Source organism: Polistes fuscatus, unplaced genomic scaffold, assembly GCF_010416935.1.
Source record: "Polistes fuscatus isolate 324 unplaced genomic scaffold, CU_Pfus_HIC Scaffold2, whole genome shotgun sequence".
In the NCBI taxonomy this organism is placed as follows: domain Eukaryota; kingdom Metazoa; phylum Arthropoda; class Insecta; order Hymenoptera; family Vespidae; genus Polistes; species Polistes fuscatus.
Genome location: NW_025113096.1, coordinates 3,130,321 through 3,156,701, shown reverse-complemented (window position 1 = coordinate 3,156,701; position 26,381 = coordinate 3,130,321). Strand labels below are relative to the sequence as shown.

Genomic DNA, 26,381 nt, shown 5'->3' with positions numbered 1-26,381 from the left:
TCCCCGACCTAGCTAACGTTGGAATACCAAAGGAAAGTTGTGAATCTTCTTGGATATACCTTGAACGAATATATCGTGAAAACGTGACATGAAACTATTTAACGTTAAACTTCTACCGACACTTCGTTCATATTTATCTCTACCGTGAGCTGTTTAAATGACCGCTTTAAAAATTCATATATCGTAATTTAGAACGAGATTTTTAGTCCAATAGCGCGAGCAAAATATTTTCTTTTATTTATAAGTTAATGATGTACACTTCATGCGTTTTTATCGCATTTATTTTTTTTTTTTAAATTACAGAATTCTTACCAATAATTGGACCCGATAATTTGATCGCGCGTGATAATTGTTTAGCGTTAAAAAAGAAATATTACGTTTAACTTTCTACGATGATTCTTTTCGAATAAAAAAAATGTAAATAGCGTTAGGTCGTTGTCAATCAACGAATGTACGAAAAATGGAACAATGATATAATACGAGTCGTGTCTCTATTTCCCATGGTATTAGATTTCGCAGGACAATCAAAAGAAAGGCGATCGAGAAAATCGTTAAGACTCGATTGTCCGAATGTTTACGAGTTTTCGAACAAACGGTACTCTTTGGTGTTCCCTCAGGGGAACATTGACCAATGGTCATTCGATTTATCGTACAACCATGACCAGTTCGATTGTACTTCTACGTTCGATCACACGGAAAAACAATGAATGAATTTATCCTCGTGAATCCATGCGAGCAACCGACTACTACGATAAAATAAAAATACAAAAAACAAACGAAAAAGGTAAAAAGAATTAAACGAGGTAAAAAAAAAAAAACAAAAGTAGCAGTCCCGTTCGAAAGTATCTACACAAGCACGCGGTCACCCGATTAAGTTTCATTAACAACGGTTAGGATAAAAATCAGATGTATAGAACGTTTTTCTCCCAAAAAATCACCACGTGCCAAGGTAGTGTCAGCTGGTGAAAAAGACCGAGCCCTGCACACCATACGCCGCCTTCCTTCGATCGTGCCAGCAGGTTTTTATTTGCGATAAATATCTTCGTTCATCATATCGGACAACGTTAAACGATTAATAATCGAGTTGGTAAATATCAAAAGGAAAAGAAAAAAGTAGTAAGAGATAGAAAGAGGTAGAGAACGTATAAGATAAAAAAAAATAACAAGGAATACGTAACACACGTTGATGAAAAATAAAAGAGAAAAAAAAGACCCAAAAAAAAAAAAGAAAAGTAACACGCGAGGGGAGAGAACGTAGAAAAGTTATAATAAAGAAAACTTCAAAAGTGTCTCTCTCATCTCATATCTCTTCTCGCGAAATAAGAAAAGAATTGAGATTCTGACGAAAGTTCAGGAAAACATGGCAAAGGGATGTTGTAGTGTAGGGTCAAAGTATTCAAATTTTTACGAATATTCTTACAGTCTGCCGAAAATGTACTCAACAAAAAAAGACAAAAAAATGCACGAAGTATTAGGGTTCAACACTCTTTACTTCTAAACGTTCCTCCCTCCCCTCTCCCCTCCACCCCCACTTCTCTACCCTTCTTCTTTCTAGAGTCTATCCATGGTCGCAATCATCATCATCATCATCATCATCATCATCATAATCATCATAATCATCATCATCATCATCTTCTGCTTCTGCTTCTGCTTCTTCTTCTTCTTCTTGTTAAGTATCTCCTACATCCTACACTTATCCCCACCTGAACGCTCGGTAGCCACGCGCCATCGTTCCGCATTGTCTTCCCACCGAACGTTTCTCGTCTCCCTTAATATCCATATTCCTCTCTACCTTTTTCTTTCTTTTCTTAGCCCTTTCTCTCTTGCCCTCTCTCTCTCTCACTCTCACTCTCTCTCTTCTTCATCTTTCCTTTCCGTGTCTGCTTCGCCTTCTTCGATCTTCTACCTCTCACCATCTACAAAGCTTTACTGGCTTTTCTCTCTCTCTCTCTCTCTCTCTCTCTCTCTCTTTCTTTCTCTCATTCTCAACATCTGTCGAGCCTTCTACCACCCTTGATACGTTCACTTGGTAACAGCCAACACATCTCGGCTGCTCCTCGAGAGGTTTGTTCTACCGTCTCGAGATTCTAAGAAGGAAGAGAGTATATATAAACATATATATGTATATATAAAAAGGTAGTAGTAAGAAAACGTATCTCTTCCATGGTTTAGATGATCTTCATTCGTGCCACAGGTGTGATAAATAAAAAGGTAAATTATATATAAGCATATAATAAATAAATATTTATTCTCTTTTATCAAATATTTATTTGTTATTTATTAAAAAGTGTAAATTTCACATTCGTAAGGATCGAATTGAATGATTAGAAAATAATTGTTCTTTTAGATTAATTAATTTGTTTACATATATTACCTTTCGAAATATAATAAATAAATAAATACATTTTCGATTTTTGTAATAACCAGGAGGCAATTCAACGACGTCGGTCAAACCGAGCACATCTGCCCATATTTGTGGCAGGTGGCAACATATTCTTGTTTCTCCCTCTCTCTCTCTTATCCTTGGTATTCCTTATCATTCTCTCTCTTTCTTTCTTACTGTTTCTCTTTTTTTACACCCCCCACCATTCTACTTTTCTCTATACCTTTCTCCGTTCGACTCTCCTTTTCGAAGTCGTATACGTACTTACATGAACAGAATAAAGAGAGAGAGAGGGAGAGGGAGAGAGAAAGAGAGAGACACGCGCCTGCCGTGCCGTTTGTCGCGTGTCGGTATGGCCTCCTTGGTGGGGATAAAAATATCCCTCTGAGCCAAGCCTTTGGTGTAACATAAGCGGCTTTAAAAGAGAAGCTGCGTATATAGCATACTCAACGGCACCTAAGAAACTCATTATTATCAATGGTTAAGAACGCGCGTGTCTTCTTTCAATGAAAGACTTCACCGTGAAAGGGGAGAAACTCATATCGATTCGGCAAAAGAAAACGTAACTTCGGATAAGTGTAACGTATCGAGAGAAATTACCGTGTGTTTACTTCTTATATTCGCAAATGTATATTCAATTATATTCTTACACCGTTTATAATAATTAACCGATTAATTTCATTAAAAACAAATTAAATTACAATGTGTTATATAATAATAGTAATAGCAATAGTAACAGCAATAGTAGACATCAAACAGGTGGTTGATAAGACTACTACTTTTCTCTTAAATTCAGTGAATAAGTTAGTACTCGAGAAATTCGGAAAGAAGACTACCGATTCATTATAGCAAATTAAAAAAAAAAAAAAACTATCTAAATTATAATAATTTTATTCCAATTGGTATCCTGTAATTATGTTAACGAATATAAATGAAACCTCGTTAAAATCATCTCAACGAGATGATGACTAACACAGTGTGTGGATTAAAGAATACGAGAATATCTATGGGATGTATTACTCTCCTCCTCCCCCACCCCCTCCATACCGCCCCCTCACCCCCCCACACCCCTACCCAAGATAAACGAGATCAAAAGGACAACTTTTAATGTCCCGACATGTCTAGGGAGCAAGGCCCGGTGCGTACGCAGAACTTTCATTGTCCTACGAAAGGGTGCATCGGCCCAACATTGCCTTGAATTTCGCATTCACTCGACGATAATAAAGATTCGGCGTTTCTTTTTTCCTCCTCCACCTCCTCCTCCTCTTTTACCAATCCCTTTTTCTCTTCTTCCTCTTCTTCCTCTTCTTCTTCTTCTTCTTCTTCATCTTTCCTTCTCTCTCTTTTCAGGAAATAAGCGAGGGTCCGTTTTGTCAGCCGGCCAACGTGCAAAACAGGGCCCCTTACGCGAATCATTATCGAGAAAGATGAAAGAGGAAGGAAGAACGTATCCTTCTTGTCCTGGAATTTAAGCGAGACGGCCCTTTTTTTTTTTTTGAAAAACTCACAAAATTTTAACCAATAATAATTAAGTTATCGATACTCGACGTGTATATATTCATTAAAAATCTAATAATTAATTCATTTCGGTAACTTAACTCTTTATAACGCTACATCTATAATATTTTTTTTGGTTTCCTATAGTTATGTTATATAACATAAATGTTATAGTATTATATTAAATTATATATAATTTTTACGATGGAAAAAAAAAGTAGCATTATAATAATTCTTGATACGAATTATCAAAGAATTTTATAATGATAAAATAAAATAAGATTTATAAAAGTATATATATTAGTACCATACTTAAAAAGTTATACGATGCTATAAAAAATTATTAAAATTTTTATTATGTTAAATAGACAACAAGAAATTCTTAACAAATGTCGATTTATCTACTCAAAACAACATCCTCTAAATAAATATATCTAAATAAATCAGTTTTATCTTATGAATACTTTAATTAAATAAAAATCACATCAAAGAATCCAATTTGAATCGTTGAAAGAGCCCTTATGTCTTAAAGTCATTGAAAAAATACGAAAAGACGCGAAGAGAGAGAAACGAATGAACTCTTTCACTCATGTCAGTCGTCTAGCGTATATCGGTTAACAATAAAAGCAACGTACCGAAAATACAACATAAGGGTTGAGATCCTCGTCGAGCAAACGACGAAGGGGTTAATTCTGGCCATTAACGCTCGTTCAAAGGACAAGTGCTACGATTCCCACTGTTTGTTCCAACAGTACCTCCGCTGACTCGATGAGTTATGACATTTCGACTGCACCGAGATGTCGTATGTCGACGAATGTTTTGAGCTTGAGCCCTTGGCGAAGGGTCGTGTTGGTTGCACGAAAAAAAAAAAGGAAGGAAAAAAATTCCATAAAAAGTGCATAAAATACGGACCACGGAGAAAAAAAGCCCTTTGTGTGCGATAAGAAGAAAAAAATTTGTTTTCTTCTCTCCTTCAACCACGATTCATCCCACCCTAATATTTCGATATAGTACGTATCACTTATTACTATTATATATATTACTATTACAATGTATAAATCAAAAATAAAATATATATATATATATATATTATTTATTTAATATATTAATATATATTATTATACAGGTCTTCGTGGCTCAAGTGATAGAGCGTTCTTTTGGTATGCGAAAGATCCTGGGTTCGAATCCCGGGCCCTCTCGATTTTTTAAACAATTGAAGCTCGAATTTATTAGGAGAGTTCTTCTAACGAACAAATGCGTCAGGGTTGCGTCACTAATAATATATTATTATATAATATTATATATAGTAATAATCTTTAATCCTAGTTATAATCGATTAAAAAAAAAAAACACCAAAGTTCAATCGTTCTTAATCTTTTTTATAAGCTGTTGTTACCGGCGAACAACAAAAACGCGTTATTACATATACAATTACCGTATTTTATCACACGTGATCTATACGACACCTTTTCAAGAAAAAAAATAAAGAGAAAGAGAAAGAGAATAAGAAAAAGAGAGAAAGAGAAAGATAAAACGGCAAAGAAGAAAGAAAAATAAAGAAACCTGGCGTGTTTGGTACCGCAAAGGAATACGCTCGAATGAAAACATCATGCTAACACGTAGTATATTATCGCTTTCCTGGAAAATTTCACTTATTCGGGGAAGGGGAAAGAACACGAAGGACGTCGTTAGCCGATGTACATTGTAAATAATTAACGTGTCCCGTATAATTAAGGTATAATTGACACTGAACAACAACGACCGCGAGGAAACAGAAAGAATAAGAGGAAAAGAGAAGAAGAGAGGAAGAGAAAGAAGAAGAATTGGAGGATGAAGAGAAGGAGGGGCGAACGGGTTGAAGGGAAGGTACTTTTTAAATGGGTGATTTAGTGAAGGGAGACGCTTAAAATCCGCGTGAACGTGTTTTCCCTACCCTGTTAAAGTAGGAAGGTAGAAGAGGAGAAAGGGAATTGGAAAAAGGGGAAGGGAAAGGAGGGGGAAGGGCAGGGAGAGGGGAGGGGAGGGGAGGGAAAGGAGGTTGCAAAAGTACAAATATGAATCGTGGTGAGGATAAAAGAGAAGGAAAGAAAGAACGAACGGTCGTCGGTTGGCGTGCTACCGTTCGAACGCTTTTCTTCGAACGCGTAGAAATGATTATTCCGCTTGGGGTTGCCGAAGTCGCCCCGTCGAGGGCATCAAAGGGTGGGCTTTTATAATTGCGAAAGAGGAAAAAGACGGGGGAACGGGGTAAAAGAGAGAAACGAGAGAGGAGGATGAGGCGGAGGAGGAGGAGGGGGAGGAGGATTTCCATCGTCGTCCTTAACGAGGGATGAAAGTCCTTATTTTCTTTCTCTCTCTCTCTCTCTTTCTTCTCGTACTTTTCTACCTCCGATGTCGTATTCCACCACTCCATCCCTTTCCATCCTTCGTACTCTTTATTCCATGTTTCCAACCCTCGCGAAACTTCCGACCACCTCCTCCCCGTACCTTCTTCCCCCTTCACGACCCTGATATTTCTTCTATCGTACACCTTGAAAACTGCAACGCCGCGGTTGCCCTTCAATAGCGATCACGAGTAGGTATACTGAGAAATATGAGAGAGAGAGAGAGAGAGAGAGATAGAGCGAGAAAATAAGGGTTGAAAGATCATATAATTAACGCACAACTCTCGGCGACAACTAGTATATCGCTTTTAAAATTTACCGCGTTATACGATCGATACTTACTGTAAATGAAAAACTTTTCGAGAGATTTAATTCGTAAGGATAAATGAACGATTTGAATAATGTATATAATTATTCTATTTGATTGTTTCTTTTTTTTTTGTATATGTTTTAAATGTCTTACTATTATAAATGTTATTTATAATAATAATAATATTATTATATAATTTACTTATTTGGTGTACTGTATGGCGAAGATACAATTCATAGTTCGCATCGTAAAAATATTTCTTTATATATAAAAAGAAATATATAATATATATATACAGGGTAAGTCATGGAACGTGACGTTTCAAAATAATTCGTAAAATATACATTGTATGAGAAAATATATATGCATCGTTATGATAAAAAATAAAAAATATATTGTTATAGTATTATTATTTTACTTTATTGTTAAAATCCTTCATGTTATCGTGATAACTGTCATCGTTTTCTTCACATAATACAGGTTCTATAAGCGTTATATTCAGGTTAACTTCTGTGGTGTTCAATATTTATTTGTATACAAAATTACGGGGGTGACTTGGATATTTTTGACGATAATAGGACTCTTAAACTGCTTCACCTCTTGTGACTCGAGAAAAAAAAATAATATACGGTATTTTATACTTGCTCTTATTTCAATAACGCCGTGTACTTCTTATTAAAGTTTAGACCTTGACGCATCGTAAATCGTCCACCAGATATCTTTTTTTTTATTACATAGTTAAATAAGTTTTAGTAAAAATGATATATATATTTAAAGCAACCATATAAAAACTAAATGAATATTATAACACGTAACATTAATTTTAGTATGTTATGATAAAAATTATTTATATATTTAATCTATTTATTTAATCCCTTTAAATGAATTGTCTTAAAATTAAGAACTAATAGAATCATTGTTTAATCTAATATATATCAAAATCGTTCTAGATCAATTTTAAAGATAAAATTGGCAAATATATAAGAATCGTTCGTTTAATAATATATAATTTAATATCTCATTTAATATCAAAATCAATTAATATTAATAATAATATTTCAAGATAAAACTAAACCTATTTATATATATATATATAATAATATGAATAAATTTCAACGTAACAGTAAGCGTTGTTATACCTCTATCGTACGTATCTTAAATCAACGGAACTACGGCGCAGGTGTTCTCGCCTTTACATCGAACAAAAAAAGAAAAAGAAAAAACAGAGAAAGAAAGAAAGAAAGAAAGAAAGAAAGAGAGAATAAAAGGAGGGAAGTTGGCAAAGGATCCGGAGACGGTGAGACGAGGAGGTTAACAAAATCGTCGTTCGCTCTTAAAATTAATCCGCGAGAGTTGCAAATAGCTTCTTTGACGTGGGGCCAATTCTCGCGTTTGGAACGCACGCATGCCACTAACCGCGTGCTTTCACCTATTCTAATGAGAAGACGCCGTCGTCGAGGGTAAGGATAAGGAAAGGGAAGAGGAAGAGGAAGATAAGAACAATTAGAAGGAAGAGAAAGAGAGAAAGAGAGAGAGAGAAAGAGAAAGAAAGAGAGAAAGAGACTATGAAAACTTTGGCTTCAACTTTGAGTTTAGTATCGAAGATGGAGGGTTCAAGAGAGAGAGTGGAAAAAAAAGAATAAAAAAAGAAAGAGAGAAAGAGAGAGAGAGAGAGTGGTTATTCGTTCGTGTCTCGTGGCACGAGAGGAACCTTTTCCGATTGACGTCATCGTCGTACTCTTTTGCCCTTTTTTTATCCCCCTTTACTTCCCCTCCTTAAATGCAGACCATCGTCCCACCATCCTCTTCCATCTATCTATCTCTTTCTCTATCTTTCTCACACCGTTTCTCTCTTTTACACTAGCACGTTTCTTCTCTCTTTCTCCTCGTCGTCTTCGTACATCCACCGAGTTAAGAATACAGCGTGGCGGGATTACTTTCAGCCTATGTGTTGCAACGTTCTGCACTGGGAATAGACGGTCAGCTAGGCTGAATTAACCTAAGTCTATCGGGATGGTATTAGATACGTTATTTTGAAAATCGGACACAACGTATATCGGCAGGTTTGACGATACTAACAAGTAAATATATACAATTGTGACAAATGTAGTCTCGTAACAATTTTTTGGTTTCCTTTTTTTTCTTTATAGTTGTTACAATATAAAAATCATTTGCAACGTAATATACATTAATGTTCGAACGATTGTACGAGAGAATATTAAATGAATATAATTAAAAATATAAATGTGAATACTTATATTATAAACAAAAACAAAACAAAAAATACGGCGGAAGCAAAGTTGCACGCCTAATATATTAATGTTAATTAATAAATATTTATTAACAAAAAAAAAAAAAAGAAAAGATTTCTCCTTTATTTGGTTAAGTAAAATATCGCAAGAAAATCACGTGCATCGTGTTTCTTAGAATAGCCGTTGTCCGAAGGTGCACGCGTTAAATGCACGATCATCCGTCGTCCCTTCCTCGTTTAACTCGCACGGGAATGCACACATATGCTCGCACCGCAATGATTATCGTAATCTATCTCGGCTTAAATACACGCGAATGCATTTTACCAAAAGAATTGACCGCCACCTACGTTTGAATATGTATATATATATATTTTTTTTTTCCATCCTTCTCTCTCTCTCTCTCTCTCCACGTTTCCGCCCTTAGAGAGCGGGAAGCTCTGGATATAAATAAATAAGTAAGCATGAGAGATGATTCTTACGAAATGTCATTAAGCAACCCCACGAACATAACGTCATCCTTAACTCGAAGAAAAGCCATCGAAGAGAAGAGTGTGTATATTTTCTTTCCGCATGAAGATAAAAATGGAATAATAAAAAGTTATATAAAGATATAGTAGGTACACGTGTGGTTTATCAAGAAGATCGATTTCTTCCGTCTTAGTAATCCTTACGATGTTAACTGTGTATATGTTTTTCTTTAAAAGCAAAGAGTTAGGATAGTTAACGCGCGTCGTGCTAATATTAAATACTCCATCAACACTTTCACTTATTATTTTGGATACTCGTAACAAAATACTAAAAATAATATATGAACGCATTAGCATACCGTTAATGTTTCTAAAAAAAAAAACAAAAAAAAGTAAGAAAGAAGAGAAAAGCCAAATTCCTCTGTTATCAGGTGAAATTAAACATAGTCAAATATATTTGAAACTTTTTTTCTTTAAGCTTCGTAAATACAAAACTTTCGTATCTTCACAAATTTGAGATATGACAGGTTCCGCGAAGTTCTACGAACTTCAAAATTCTGTGCTTTTAATTTAAACGAAACGCGCGCAAAAATGTCCCATACAAGTTTTCCGCGTGAAATTCAACGAAATGCACGAATATACGACGAATACACGGGTGCGTAATCTGTTAATCTGATAAACATTAACATTAACAGATAAAATATAATATTAATCGTCGATTTCTTTCAAAACGAATTAAAGAAACGATTTTTTTTGTTGCTAGAGTTAAAAGAAAGTTGGTCTTGAAAAATATTCAACGAAAAAAATATAACATCACTTTTTGTTGATAGGACTTAAGAAAACGGGGTCCATCATTTTTTCTTCTTAATTTTTTTTTTCTTACTTTCTTTCTTTCTCTTGGTGCATGCAACATTGCGACGGAAATAGCAGGTGTAGTTTTTTCGCAAATAAACAGCTTCGCACGACCCATATTCTCGAGTCTCGACGTCCCACGTATGTATATCGTATGGATCTTCTGGTATACCACGAATGTTTATTGACGAATCGTACCAACGACTAGATCATCGTAAGATTTTCTTTCCTTTCCCTTTCTCTCTCTCTCTCTCTATCTATCTACCTATCTATTTATCTATCTCTCTCTCTCTATCTGCTTTTGCTCTTCCGTTTTAACGAAGGCATACATACGCTTTGGTAGTATAATACCAAGACGAATATACTCCCGCAAAACCAGAAATAAATTTTCTCATGTGTCTGTATATATGTGTGTGTGTTTGTGTATGTACGAAATCCCGTGTAACGTGCGATAACTCGACAGATTTCGCATCGATTTGTCGATAGTTTAGCGATCAGATGCGAATCCTCCTTTTATTCCATTACATCTTCTGTTTTTCTTTCTCACTATATCTTTGTTATATTTACGATATATAACTCCTAAGAAAGTTAATGTAGATGTGTGTGTGTGTGTGTATGTTTATACGTATAAACGCATACGATCGATGTGTTTAGGATCGATAAAAGTCAAGTAAACTAACCGTGTAATAAAGTCATAATATCAGGTGCATCCATTTTTCTAATGTCTATACGAATTCGAATTCTTCTTATTCCATTGGATTTTATGTTTTTCTTTCTCCCATATATCTTTGTTATATTTACAATATATAACTCCTAAGAAAGTCAATGTGGATGTGTTTATACGTATAAACGCACACGTTTATCAATTTTTAGGATCGATAAAAGTCAAGTAAATTAACCCATGTAATAAAGTATAAATATCAGGTGCATCCATTTTCCTATTGTCTATACGATCTAATTCAAATGTCGATTATATCAACTCTGTTAAACATCAAGAATAAATACAAGTCAATGAATCATTGTTTCATTCAATCATTATTTATTAATAATAATCTACCTTTTTTACTCATAACTATTTTGTTTCTTTTCTTGTCGGTCAAGTTTTACAGTATATTTACGAATATAGTATTAAAAGAACGTCCGAACCCAAATCTCATGCACACGACAACTACCACTACCATCCTGATTTTCTTTTCATCGAATCGATCTTTCCTCGATCATTGCGGTTTCGAGATATTAATCTAACGTAAGAAGACCCTTCGAGCTTCTTGCCGTTTTCTTTACAAAAGAAAATACACCTATCTGGCTCAGGTTGAAAAAGTTTAGGTCCTCTCTCCCGCCTTCTCTCTTTCTCTCTCTCTCTTTCTCATTCTTTAATAACGAAAAACGCAAGTTGTTCGTATAACAATAAGCTACCTTTCCTTTTCTACCGATTCTTCTTCAGACACACGTGGAGTTTCGTAAAACGAGAGGACAGTAGTAATACGAAAGAAAGAAAAAAAAATCCAGAGAGAGAAAGAGAGAGAGAGAGAGAAGGTAAACGTTTAAATGGAAGACGAGTATTTTTCACCGATTTTCCGGCGGACTGGTTTTCCTCTCGTATAAAGAGGGTTCTTTAAAATTGTCCCGGGAGCTTTAAAAGTAAAAAGTCATTGTGCAATGTCTACGTAAGAACGTCTCGAGCTAGAAGAAATACGCAACGACGAAATCAGCTGTGTCGACTAGAAGCGTGGGAGGATCTCGAGAACGAGATTTATAGATTTCTCTCACCCTCTCACTCTCACTCTCTCTCCCTCTCTCTCTCTCTTTCACTCTTTCTTTCTCATTCTCTTTCTCTTTTCCTCTTTTACTATTTCAACATTGTCATTTCTGTTTCTCTTTACTAATGATTCTTTACCTTCCATCATCATCCTCGACACTCGTAAAAGTCGTATATACGTCACACAATACGTAAGTTCGTTCGAAAAGAAAAACCACCGCTCGGAAGCTACGACGAAGTGAGGGAGAAAATACGAGAGCTTGGGTCGTAAACAAGAGCACTACTCTCGAAAGCGTTCCGCGATTATGCAAGAGAAATATGCACGCTCGCGTAAGACGAAGTGGCTGCCTGATGATATTTCACCTAGACGCTTTTCCTCCGAATTCCGTCCAGCATCTTCTTATTCTTCTTATTCTTCTTCTTCTGCTTCTTCTGCTTCTTCTTTTTCTTTTTGAAATTTCTCGTGTTCTTCCGAAAAACATTATCTTTATCGACTTTCTCATCTTTCTTAATAAATTAACTTCATTTTTCGATGTATTTTTAAGAGAAAGATAACAGAATGATATAAATGAAAACAAATAATAATCATAATTTGTATTACATTATTTCAAAAATTGTTTGATCTTTTCTTTCTTTTTTTTGTTTATATTTTACGATCGCAATATTTTGTATATATTCTATACGTTATCTTACTTTATATAAAGAAATATAAGCAAGAATAATGGATCGTATTTGTAACTCGAGTAAGATAATATCAAATGATAAATTTATTGCGAGCGTAAAACTTACTGCGAACAAAAAACGAAAAAAAGGGGAAAGAAAAATGATCGAACTAACGTAATATTTGAAAGATTTGATATATATTTCTTTGAGAAAAACAAACAAATAAAACAAAATAAATAATGGGAAATACAAAAACAATAACGTCTAACGTTCGAAATTTCAATTATATTCATCGATATCGAATTAATGAAGATTATGAAATAACAAAAATTAAAAAACGGAAAAAAAAAGAAAAATTAAACAATAATAGAAGGTGTATCAAAACGGAAGGCGGAATTGAATTTCCAAAGTCATTAGATCTCGCAGTGCGTCTCGTGACGCACGAGACGTCTCTTTTTTCTTACACGCGTCTACCCTCTCTTTCTCTCTCCCTCCCCCCCCACTCTCTCACTCTCTTCAAAATGGCTACAAGCAGCCGGCATAGCGTCTTCTGGTATAAATACATATGAGAATTGGGTCGCTGCCCTGAAGCGCAAAGGCAACTCTCTAGCGCCTCGTCTACGCGATTTCTTCCTCCTCCTAGTCTTGTTTTAACCACCTCGTCCGCACCCTCCCGGAAGTGGTGCCTTTGACCCTTTATCGTCGCTCTTACGCTCACGTATCCTAACGAAATTTCATCTAACGTCAAAGCTTAGTCCCAAGGATTTGCTATACGGCTCATTAAATCCTTACCATTCCTTTGAACACGACGAACACTCTTTAATCTTTAAAAACAAAATTAAAAAAAAGAAAAAAATATAGAATATCAAAGAAAAGCGAAAAAAAGGAAAGAGAAGAAAAGAATAGATATTATATATATATATTATATATTTGAAAATATGCCTATATAAGAAAAAAAAAAAAGTAAAAATATATTTATTAAAAAGATTTTTTCATTTTTCTAAATAAATATATTTTTTTCTTTATTTCATTTCACATCCTTGGTTTCCTTTCTTCTCGCTTTATACATCACGTCTATTATATAGGACAATGGCAGTACATGAATATTTGTACTCTTTTTTCCCTCTTCCTCGATTACTAACGAGCAAAATTACTGCGGTCGATGTTCGCGTGACGGCGATTAGATAATCACGAAGGAAGTCTCCTCTTTCTCTCCTTCTCCTTCTCCTTCTCCTTCTTCTACTTCTTCTTCTTCTTCTTCTTCTCTTTCCATCTATCTATCTCTTTCACTCGTTGACTCCGTGTTTGACTCGATATTAGGGAGGATCCGTTCGCGAGGAACGTGCAATCGCGGTTTTTCGGCTACCTCGATGCTAGCTAGACCCTTCTTTTCGGCCGTGTGTCTGCCATATGACAATAACATCTGTGGCCCATACTATATACATCGACACATATACCTGGGCACCTAGAGAAAAGGAAAGGAGTACTACGGGGGTGCAAGGGACCATCTTGCAAGCCTCGAAACCCAACCTTCTTATACGAGTAAAAAGCAATCGAAAGCCTTACCAAAGTATAAAAGGTAATAGTAAAGTGCGAAAAGTTGCAGCTGTTGAAATATTTGCTTCAACAACGATGGAATTAGAGTCTTCTGATAATATTATATGATTAACGAGACGATCGTAATTAAACGACAAGACAAGACTTTGAAATATTTTCATGAAATCATTACATTCTCGGTTTATCTAAACAATGAAGTAACCAGACTCTTCGTCAAACACGATTAAAATAAATAACGTGCTATTAAATGACAAATATGTAAAAAATACTTCGCTTGTTGCTCTTTCATTGATCATAGAACGCTTGGAAATTTATTACTCTTTGCCATAACAATCTAACGCAGAAATATAATGAATTATTTATTACGAAAAAATCATTATTTCAATCGCAACGAGTTTTATTTACGTTGAAACATTGTTCTCGATGAATAATTTATATACGTTGATGAATATTTTCCATTGCAATTAAAAGGATTCGCATTTGAAAAATGAAAAACGTACGGTATCTGTATGTTCGTTTATAAAATTTTCTAAAAACATTTCTCATACTTTTAAAAATTAATTCAAATGAATAAATATATTATTAATGGTAATTTTTTTTAATTATTAATACGATTACTTAATATCGAGCCTGAAGATATGCAACCGTCTATGCCTTGTGATAATTGTGGTTAACAACGCCATCTATCAGTAAAAAACTTTTTTAAGCCCCTTATTAGGGCAACTCCTGATTACATGCATCTACAAACGTGTTGCCTATCACAAGGGACTTGGAAAAATGCCCATTTTTCATACAAAAACGCGTAAATATTTTATATTAAATAATCAATAAATAAATATGCAATTATAATTAATAATTACTTTAATATAAACACAAAATAATAGGTCAATCAACTACATTGAAATCTATAAAACTCTAAAAATGATAAAAACTACAAAGCTGATACAATATTCTACGTCGTAGACATTGTTATCTCTTCTAAAATAAAACGATGCATAAACAGCTCAATAGTTTATCACATATATTTGTTACTATCCGCTTGAACTATTAACAGTTTAAAAGATAATACAAATTATCCAAGGACTTAGACTACATTATTTCTAAATATCTTCTAACTATATTAATAATGTAAATTTATAAAACAAAAAAATTAAATCTATGTAAGACGTTAGAGAAACAATATTTAAAAAAAAATATATATATATATATTTATAAACGATTGACATAGTATAATAAAAATACAATATATTTATAACGTTTCTTGTTACAAAAAAAAAGCTTTAATTAAAAACCAATAACTACATTGTCACCGGTACAATTGCACATACCAAAAGAGCATTTTTCTTTCTTACCGACCAGGTAAACTGTCCAGTATAGGTGTCGCCCTAAGACGAATCTGGCGGGTCGGTAAGAAAATAATCGTACCTATCCATTTTCGGAAATTCTATTTATCAACGATATAAACAACTGGGTAAACATGAAATCTAGAAAAAATAACGATTAATAATACGAGTTTACTTCGCGATTTATGTATACATTGCACTAAGAATACTTATCCTACAATCAAATAAGAGAAAAATGTAAGATTATTCGAAATTACGCCAAAACAGATGACACCCTGCCTTATCATAGAACATTCTTCTTCATTCAAGCACAAAGTGTAAACAAACGAAAAATCGAAATTACGACAGTCTATTTATTTTTTTCCACGACGAAATGAATGAATTAAAAATATGAAAGAGAGTTTATAGACAAAAATGAGCGTACATTAGAGAAAGAGAAAACATAATGATAAACGGAGGACGAAGGAATAATGTAGAAAGAATAGAAATATGATAAAATATAGGCGTATGAAGTAGAATAGCTAGAAAATGTCCTATTGGTGATACGATAACGATCGTTTTGCGCAGATCCAGTCAATGCGGCAGAAAAATCGCAGACGGATGTGATTATTTTGCATGGAAGGGTAACTGGATCCTAATGGAGACATAATCAGAAAGAGAAAGAAAGAAAGAAAGAGAGAGAGAGAGAGAGAGAGAAAGAGAGAAGAGAGAAAGAGAGAAAGGGAGAGAGAGGGACAAAACGAATAACACGATAGCTTTAGGTACTTCATTGCAAAAGAAAGAAAAAATGAAAATGAACGAACGCACTGCAGCGTGTATATGCGTTAAAACATGAGTGCATGAGAGAGAGAGAGAGAGGGAGAGAGGGAGAGAGAGAGAGAAAACCGTTTCGGTAATTTTGATTACATCGACGCACGGTCGACCTAACCTTAAAAACGAACATTTTCTATCCCATTTTCTATCCTTCTCAAGAGATAGGTATAGACGAGAAATTTGCAAAGAACAAAAAGAAATAAAGAAAGGAAAGAAGGCGATGAACCTTCTCTCAGATTGCTAAATCGTACATGAAAAGGACAAAGAAAGAAAGAAAGAAAGAGAGAAAGAGGAAGAGAGAGAAGTAGAGAGAGAGAGGGAAAGAGAGAGAAAGAAAGAGAGAAGAAAAAGTAGAAAGGAAGGAAGAAGAAAGAGGAAAAGAAAAAAAAGAAAAAGAGAAAAGACAGAATGGAAGAATGAGAGAAGTAATAGAGACAGAGAAATAGAAAGAAGATGAGAGAAGAGAAAAAGAAAGGAAGGAAGGAAGGTCGTAGGGTTAGTTTGGAAGGACGTGGAACGAGAAGAACTCGTGACAAGTTGTCACACGTTAAATGACCAAATCGATGTTTCTTAAAAAGGGATCGTTATAAATGCTTAGAAAAAATAGTCGAGATCTATTAGGTATTAACATACGATGTAGGATAGAGAAAGAAATCTCTCTGGATGGTAAATACTGGCAAACAGGATGTCGTCTTTTTTAACGCGTTCTCTTCTATGGAGGAAAAAGGGCCCCGCGTGCGTGAGTGTATGTATACGCGTATATATATATTATATATATATATATATGTGTGTGTGTATATATAACTAGGTAGAAAAGAAAGAGATAGGGAACGCGTAAGGTTCACATATATATAGGAAGTGCGAGAGAAGGAGCAAGAAGACTCACTCACCGCTGTGTCCGGTGTTGCTCGATGACTGGCCCATTATTATTGTCGCACCTTGAACGATGTGAGGCACGATCAGAGGCACGAGGCGATGCGGCACTGTCCTCCCAAACCCGAACTCACGTTAACTTCTCGAACAAACATGGATACGAAAAAGAGACCGACACATTTTTTACCCCAGTACGAAACAATAATACACAGAGTCACATTGTGCTAGTGTGATGGTGTTGTAAACCGTGCGCGGTGTGTCGCTACGGCAGAGGAGACGTGCACAAGCCTCCCTCCCCTTAACCAACCTTCTCTCTCTCTCTCCTTCTCTTTCTCTCACTCTCTCACTCTTACCTCTCTCCCTCTCTCACTCCCTCTTTCTTTCTTTCTCGCACTGCGCCGACGAGAGGTGATTGGCCCGCGACGATGCGCGCGCATGCGCGACCCGCGACTATTTAAATTGCCTTTTCTACCTACCTTCTCAAGCGCTTACGGACTTTAAAATACGAATTATCCAATACGAATCTATCACTACTCGCGATTCTTTCGTTTATCGTTGTTTAATATAAAATTATTTCGTTACATATTACGCGTAACGTTGAAAAATACGTTTAAATACGTTTAATATCAAATTAGTAATATCTCGTATGCGTTGTGTTGCGTTAATTTCTACTTTAATCCTAGATTGAATTGAACCGTATTTAGGCAGAAATATTGGCATTCTTCCGGGCGTTTCCGTTTCCTATAGATCGCTGTCACATTTCTGTAAATCATAAACTGCGCCTAGAATTCGCGTGTCGCATGAATATCGTCATCCTCGTCGTAGTCCGTTGTCATCGTCCTTTCGTTCGTTCGTTCTTTACTAAACCACTATCACGTGATTACAATGTGAAATAGAGAAATTCGAAATAAATCGAGTAAGTTTGTCCGAGACACTGTAAGCTTCTCGAAACGTTTTCTCTTCGTTGTTGTGAAAGATAGTCGACGGAATTGTTAACGATCTACGGTAGGTAGGCATTGAGTTTAGTCCGTGTCCCTTTGCCCTCAAATTCCTTCGAGATTTGCCAGATTAACGGTGAGGATAATGAGGTGAGGCATAAGGGAGATAATCGATCCGTTATGAAGTTATAAATCTTCAAAGGAGAGATCAGCGGGGTCTAACAACGATATGAGGCTACGATATATATCTCCTTAGCAACGTCGTGGCAAAACACTGCGTCAGTAGCAAGCAAGCTAGTGTAATACGTCGAGGAACGTTGTCGAGGCCTATACTCTCTTCTTCCTAAAGAAGATTACTCTATGGATCTAGCAAGGAACGATAAGATCAACCGTGGACGGTGGATCGAGGAACAATATTGAAGAGAAGGATCGATCCAATTAATTATTTTCCAATCGATATCGATCCTGTCATGAACGTCGGCGAAGACTTCAATCAACTTTTTCAACTGTCCAACAGCTGACGAAGATTAGTGGAATTTTTCCTGAAGATAGTTCTTTCCTTCCAAGGGAAGATGAATCGGGAATTTCCATCGATTATTTGCTCCATTCTCGTCTTACTAATAATTCTTCTACAAAGAGGTCAGTTTTCTCTCTCTCTCTCTCTCTCTCTTTCTCTCTATTTCTTTTTTTTTTTTTAAATATTAGTTGTTGATCAATGAATCTTTTCAATGATGATTTGCAATAGCGTGAGAAAATCAATACGACGGTTGTTTGGCAAGTGTCGAAAGTGTTTAAAGTGTCGTTTGATTTTCTATTGTTCTATCTATCTATTTATTCAAAGATTAAATTGGTTTTTTACTTTTTTCTACTATTTTAAGCTTGGGCCATTGATTGTTTTAAATGTGTTTCGATCGACGGCGATAACAAACCCTGTGACGATCCCTTTCACAATAATGGCAGTCTTGCATTTTTGGAGTCACCTTGTTTGGGTGGCCGCAAAGGTCGAGATGGTCTCTTTCCTGCAACCGCTTGTATCAAAATAGCTGGGATCTATGGTGATTTTTCAGATAGAAAAATAAAGAATTCGAGTGTTTTATTATAGTAGACATTTTTCAGACGAAACCGGCATTTCGCTTACTGTCAGAAGCTGCGCATTGGATAGCGGAACTCTTACTACGGATTCTGAGATCATAAGAATGTCTCACTGTGGTGGTTTCTACTTTGACGATAAGTAATTTAAAAAAAAAAAAGAATATATTACGTTAGAATGATATAATTATAATTGACGACAACGTTCGATATAATTTATCCAATTTTTAGATATGTTCGGGGCTGCGTTCAATCTTGTAATGATGCAGATGCGTGTAACGGGACCACTCAGATCAAGGAAACATCCTTGATCATTTTAATATTACCTATTTTTTTCGGACTCGTTTAAGCGAAGACAATTTCAATTTAAAGAACAATTACTTCGACCAATGAATGAGGAAGGGACATATCTAATTACGTTTTAATCATTTTCTAAACACAAATAATAACGAAAACTGCCACGTTACGATATTTTAAAACTGGCCGCCGCTTTGCATCGAACAAAATGAAAGTCAATCTTGTGAATAATTTTGTAAGCTTATACCTTATGATACGTAAGCATAATTTGCTACCCCGTTTTAGCTTTTCACCGTCGCTACAATTTTCTACTATCATTCTGTAAAATCGATAGTTCGTAGATGAAAAAAAAAACATAAAATTGTCATAATCAATTTGTATATCTTACAAAATATCGTCAAAAAAATAAAATTATTAATCGAAAACAAAAGAATGTTAATTATTGATTATCTAAGCGAATAATAATGACAACTTCATCTTCAACTTCGTATACCTTTTAACCTTTTTTGTATTCTTTCCTGTTGATCACGCGAAAGAAATACGAATTTTCCAATTAAATCCATGGTCGCGTATCAAAACCCTGACGTAAATAAAATAAATTATTATAGTACCGGTATAAATGAATGATCGATCATGAAAAAAAGGCTATCGAATGTTTCCGAACAGTTCACCGAATTCTTCGCGCGCGTCACGTGTTGGTCATGGGACACCTTCGAATCCTTATTGGACATTTTTTTGGATTTCTTAGCGAGAATGCTAGAATTTATACTGGCTATAATGAACTTATTCTTCCAAGTGATGTGTTTCTTTAGGGATCTCTGTATTGACTCCATGAGAACGTATTTGAACGTTTTTCATGGTATCGTCAATGTCATCAAAAACATCAAATGCGATGACGTGGAAGATTTTGCCTCCGCGTGCATCGTCGTCATTCTTTGGATCGAAGCTATCAGGATAGTTTTGAAATTGTTGAAGCAGGTACGAGGAATGGTTTTGCTGTAGAAAGGATCTAGGACAGAAAATATTGGAGTCTCAATGGGCTCAAATGAAATATTGAAGAATTCGCTTCAGCAATGACATTGATGGCTATGATACAAAAACCAGGTAACACATTTCGCACTTGAACTTTAATAAGATTAAATTAATCGATTTTTAATAAAAATATTAAACTTTATCAAGAGTTATCTGGTTTTTGATTTAGTAGCATTATAATATTAAAGATTAAATTTACATTGTAAATTCAATGTTATGATTCTTCAGAATCCACGGATGAAAATATGGACTTGGTTTGACCGAAAAATAAAACAGGAAAATAATCATTTAAACGCAAATTCTAAAGCTTATGACAATCAGTATTGCACATGTAAGAAATCTGGCAAACGTAGGGGTCGATACGTAAAACGTCTCCAGAATACAATCTCGGAAAAAGATCTTGTTGAATAAAACATAGAAGGATTATTTGTCAAGGTAATATAATAGATATTCTATCAATTTTTAAAATCTTTATAAATTCACTGAAATAATCTTAGAATCTTAAACATCGTCTTTGTGTAAACGTTTATTATACATAACAATGTGTAAAGCCGTATTTTAAATACCATTATACTTTATACACTTTATATGGTATTTTAAATACCATACACTTTATATAATAAGTTATATCTTATTATATACATTATTAAATACGAAGCATAAGGCACCATTTAATAAGAGAGACTCTTCCATCTGTTTCTATTGCTACTTATCAATGTACACACATTGTACGTATTTAAATACGTTGATACACGACAACCTGCTTGTTTCTTTTAAAATCGTTATTAAAAATATTTCCTCTCCACTTTTATATACGCTCTTGTAATTCTTCCCTACGTATCATATATTCCTACAAACTAACGCACGATTTATAATATTCACAAATTACATAAACTTACAAAATGTGTATATTCGTAAAAAAAAAGCGATCGCGTTATAAATATCCGTTTCGAAGTTGCCTTTTAATGTAACTGTATAATACTTTAATCCTTCTCAATGCATGTTACGTACTTAAACATTAGAGAATACGAACGAAATTTTTTCGTGAGATTCGTCACAGAGGACCTTACCTATTTTATATTAATTATTTTAATTTTCAGTCATTTACAACGGTTATAACCAATTTATGTTCGGGCCAAGAAAATGTTTTTGGCAATTGAATCTGTAAAAAATATGAAAGTAAAAAAATCATTCAAGTACAACGGTAAATATAAATTTGACTAATCGTATCTAATTGTAAGACTCACTTGTTCTGGCGTATTCAAGACTTGAAATTCGTTAGCCATTTTTTCTGATAAATCTTCGGGAAGTAAAACTTGTAACCAAGGACCTTGTATAACATATGGTTTTTCTTTGGATACCAAAGTGCCTGTAACCGAGGGAGCTACTATCGTCACAGCTGTATGAGATAATATGGATTTAAACGTAAAATGCCTTCCGTGCATGACTCGTCCTCTGCAATAAAAAATATCAATCTGTAAATGATCATCCATTGTTTTACATTATGACCATGCTTAAAAATAAATCTTATGAATAAATTCGTCTACTCACTTTATTGCTAATGGCAGTAAGGAACCAGCTTCTAGATTAAACGTTAAGTGTAATCCTGGTAAAACTTTGACACAATTCATATCGTGGAAGCCTGTATCTCTCTCTTGTTCACAAGGAGATAATCGTTCTGTCTTTATTATAGGTTTAATATCTTCATCGTCAGAGTCTTCTTTACTTTCTCTATACTTTTCTGTATTTTTGTCGCCACTAACTTGTACCCACCTAAAAGTGTCATAATACTGCGATTGTAAATCTTCGTTCGTAACATTTATTTTCATTCGAAAAAGAAACAAAATATATTTTGATTTTAAATATAATACCAGCACTTGGCAGAAACGCCACTTAAATTGGATCCTTCCCTTTCAATACCACATTGAATTTTTTCAGCTACGGAAGGATCCTCTTCCATAACAGAATGCATCCTTTTCATATTTGTCAGCAACCACGGACCGCAACCTCTAGTCGTTTTCAAAAGATTTACTACACCTAGACCATTCCAATGTTGAGCCGCTTGTAACTCCTCGGAAGTAACGCCAACAATTTGTACAAATGAAACCTAGAAAACAAAAATGTAATTATATAAAATTAATAAAACGATTAGCTCTATTATATTATTCCATAATAAATTAAATTATCAAGAGAAAGTACTTCGCCATGAGGAGTTGAAACGGATGCCGGCAATTGAGGATCTCTGCCCATTAAAATTTGCGTGATGCGACCGCTGCCATTGTCCAAAGGAGCGTGCCATGAAACGTGATCACCAGGAAGTAACATGTTGCCAGAGTTAAAGACATATTTAGCCAATTGTTGCATTACGTTAGCTGGCCAGGTAGGTGGAGTAGTTTCGCCTCTTTCTCGTACTAATCTAAAGGTGAGTTCAAAACCAAAACCACTTGGACGACCTGGACCACTTTTTGGATGTAACCTTCCATCTCCATGCAAATCGGAAAGACCCAAACTAGAGATCAGACAAAAATAATCAAATAAAAAAAGATATATCATTTTCCTTTTGATTAACAATAAAGATTGTTCAAATTAAAATCATATTTAATAAAATTGAATTAAAATGAAATAATGATAATGCTTCATATATTGTGTAAAATAGAAAAGAGCTCTCTCTCTCTTTCTCTCTTTATCTTCCTTTGGGGAAAGAAAAAAAAATAGAAAAGAAATAGAAGAAAGTCAAGAGGTACGGTCAATGGCAGATTATATTTAGTCCGGACAGACGAAAAAGAGGAAAGTCTCGTGCTTCTATTTCCGATTCCTTGAGCTTTTCAACGACTTCATCCTCTTGCGCCCTATCGTCATCTATATATAGAGAAAGGCACGAACTATTAGAGCAGCTGCTTGAAATCGAAGAAGCATGGACCACTTTAAAAAAGAAAGGAAGAAAAGATGCCCTTTAGCGAAAAGCCACTTGTCGCTCGTTATGCAGATATTGTCGGAACTCGTGGCTACGACGAAATCCTTTCGTTCGTCAAGAGACTCTTTCTTTCTCTTTCTCTCTTCTCCAATTCATACCATTCTATTTCCTATATACCATATACATATATACAGACACTTGGATTCACTCGACGCGAATGAAAAAACGTATTGAACGAATTAATCGACTACTTCTTAGGAATAAAAAAAATCGAAGAGGAAGGACCTTTTGTTCGCTTTTTTTCCTCCTCCTCCTTCTTCTTCTTTTTCTCTAGTAAGCTTGATTTTTGAAGGACAAATGCTGCTGATGGTTTTTATAGGATGAATTATATTACGACTGGAATGAGGATGGGAACGAAGATTAAAGAAAATATAGGGATGTACCGAAGAGAGGGAGAAGGAACGTCTTTAAAATGACGAAGAAGAGGAAGACGGAGATTGAAATGCACGAGATGTACACGTGTCACGTGTATATATATACATATCCATAAATATATTATATATATATATACGTAATATATATATATATATATAATATTATTATTATTATTATATAGTACAATAATATTATAATAATATATATTATAATTATTTTATTATATATATATATTATTAATATTTTTCTTATTATATATTTACGTACGTATGTATATAAATTTTCACCTAGCCGTGTACATGAGCTGTACGCGCGCGCGCGTGCGTACTCGCGTACAAGATGCTCGCAGGCTTGTACAAAGAGGCCACGGGCACACTTCTACCTAAACAGGGTGACATTAACGAATGCCTGACTTCCCGTTTTTTTTTATCTCTTTCTTTAGCTCGGCGTCTCTCTTCCCCTATGGCATAAAAAACGAAGGGCTGTCTTTTCTGAATGAATGATGCCTCGAAGAAGAGAAAAGGAAGAAGAAGCATGTGGCAGAGCGATGAGAGCAAAATGAATCGCCAACGTTCGATGGATGTTCATCTTTTGACGTAGAGTAACATTCTAAATTCGAGTCGAAATAACTATTCGCAAAAATTAGATAGTAGGATGATGATTGTCATTTGATGGATTTATTAACTTCTATAATAAGAAGAATATCAGTTTTAGAATAAAAAGAGTTATATAAAAACACTAGAATCTCATCGTCATTTCTGGCCATTTTGAAATGACAATAAAATCTAGAACAACGTTTCTCAAATTTTTCCTATGATGGAACGTCTTGGTTATTTTATAGGATAGGTTAATAATAAATAAAGCAAGTAAATATAAAAGTTGAAATTAAAATCATACGAGGTCTGTATTATTTTTTTTTTTGTATAATTTTTCACGTAACCCAGCAATGTTCCGCAAAACATAATTTGTAAAACGCTGATCTAGAAAATAGATTTTGTGGAATATAATATATTATTTTAATTGAAGTAATTATAGAATGTAAAAGGAAAGAGAGTTAGAGTACCTAAATAATAGATTCATTTCGAAGATTTTCAAATATAGTAAGTACCTAGAAGGGGATATATAATTTGTATTATAATATTGTAATATAATTTACATAACGATGTTTTTTATTCACATCTTAAATGTAGTGTTTTTTAAAGATCACATTCGTATTAGAAGCACATCTTACTGTAAACATCTATTTAAACATTCTGGTAAAGGAAATAAGAAGTAATTCGATACTTACCTCACGTAATGCCAATGCGGAGGCACGCCTAGTTCGGGACAGCCAGGATTTTCGTACATGCTTATATAGTCGAGAGGATCAGGACCACCCAACCTGCAAATAAGTACACAGGAAATTCGATTTATTTGATTGTACATCCGGGCTAGACTCGTATATACATGACAAACGAAGGGTGGCTAAATATAAGCTACCCTTTTCCTCCTTCATGACGTTTAAACGCTTGGCATTTTTTGTTCTAACGCATACCAAACTGTGTCCAGCAACGCAATTCGAATTCTTTTTTTCATAGAAATCTATTATATTAGATGGTGGCGCTGCTATCACCAAAATGGCAGCTATCGATTGATTATTGGTAATCATTGATCCATTTATTAACGTAAAATCATCTAATTAAATGCTTCGATATAATTATTTCTATTTGATTAACATCGATGAAATAATCTTCTTATCATATCAGTCGAACAATGTATACTATAGAAAAAGAGTAAAATCGAATTATAATAATCTAGATTCCTTTACTTTTTCTTGTTATCGTCGTGTATATATATATATATACAACTTTTCAAAACAATACTCGACAGCGAAATTCTCCGTAACTACGAGAATTCGTCGACATACTAAAACAATTAATATATCTTAATACTAATTAATTGAAACTAATGATATATTTAATACAAGTATAGACTTAATATTACATCAAAACACAATATTTATGTATAACTTCTTAACTAGTTAAATTTGTTGGTTATAAATTCTTACCAATATTTTACAACAGCTGTGACAGTAAGAGGATTGCCTTGGTCAGGATAAATTTCTTTACACAATCCATGCAAGGCGTCCAAACCAAGTGCTCTGGCTGCTGGTGGTGGTGGTACTTGACTAGATTGTCCTGACGAACAACCTCTGTGAAATTCTTCTCTTTCGTGCATATTGTTGTACATAAAAGTACGGTTATTTAGATCGAAAGAATTCGTCGTAGTAAATGTAATGCCCCCTCGACAAGTCAGGACGACGCGAAACCCTTCGTCCGTGTCGTACAAACTCTCACGGACGAACGACCCGACGACGAATCCAAACACCGACTGACTATCTCTTAGCACATACCGCACGACTGACAAAACAAAAGCGTTTTGGGTGTGCATCCTTTGGGGAGCCACTAGTTGCGTGCGAGAGAGACCGACACACGTGACATCAGTTCGAGATTAAAGAATGCAATGATTGGTCGACGTACAATC

The 26,381-nt window shown here is 34.8% G+C and overlaps 3 protein-coding genes and 1 long non-coding RNA gene across 4 annotated transcripts in view; 2 read left to right on the top strand and 2 right to left on the bottom strand.

Moving 5' to 3' along the window:
* LOC122517119 (protein neuralized) overlaps positions 1-17,392 on the bottom strand; it is a 76,933-nt gene extending 59,541 nt beyond the window's left edge. The window contains exon 1 of the mRNA XM_043635495.1: positions 17,171-17,392. Within this exon, the coding sequence (XP_043491430.1) occupies positions 17,171-17,204 (34 nt within the window). The 5' untranslated portion in view covers positions 17,205-17,392. The remainder of the gene's footprint in view (positions 1-17,170) is intronic.
* Positions 17,393-17,528: 136 nt separating this feature from the next.
* Positions 17,529-19,895, top strand: LOC122517123. The gene is made up of 4 exons (XM_043635498.1): positions 17,529-18,730; positions 18,970-19,146; positions 19,208-19,322; positions 19,412-19,895. The coding sequence occupies exons 1-4, from the start codon at positions 18,664-18,666 to the stop codon at positions 19,527-19,529; spliced, it is 477 nt and encodes a 158-aa protein (XP_043491433.1). The 5' UTR covers positions 17,529-18,663; the 3' UTR covers positions 19,530-19,895.
* Positions 19,896-20,488: 593 nt separating this feature from the next.
* Positions 20,489-20,777, top strand: LOC122517118. Its single transcript, XR_006303735.1, has 2 exons — positions 20,489-20,581; positions 20,738-20,777. It is a non-coding gene; the product is annotated as an uncharacterized LOC122517118 (long non-coding RNA).
* Positions 20,778-20,964: 187 nt separating this feature from the next.
* LOC122517117 (suppressor of fused homolog) lies at positions 20,965-26,298 on the bottom strand. Its single transcript, XM_043635491.1, has 7 exons — positions 25,906-26,298; positions 25,147-25,239; positions 22,709-23,018; positions 22,381-22,616; positions 22,061-22,282; positions 21,757-21,964; positions 20,965-21,671 (listed from the first exon to the last, which is right to left on the bottom strand). The coding sequence occupies exons 1-7, from the start codon at positions 26,286-26,288 to the stop codon at positions 21,606-21,608; spliced, it is 1,518 nt and encodes a 505-aa protein (XP_043491426.1). The 5' UTR covers positions 26,289-26,298; the 3' UTR covers positions 20,965-21,605.
* Between the last annotated feature and the right edge of the window lie 83 nt (positions 26,299-26,381).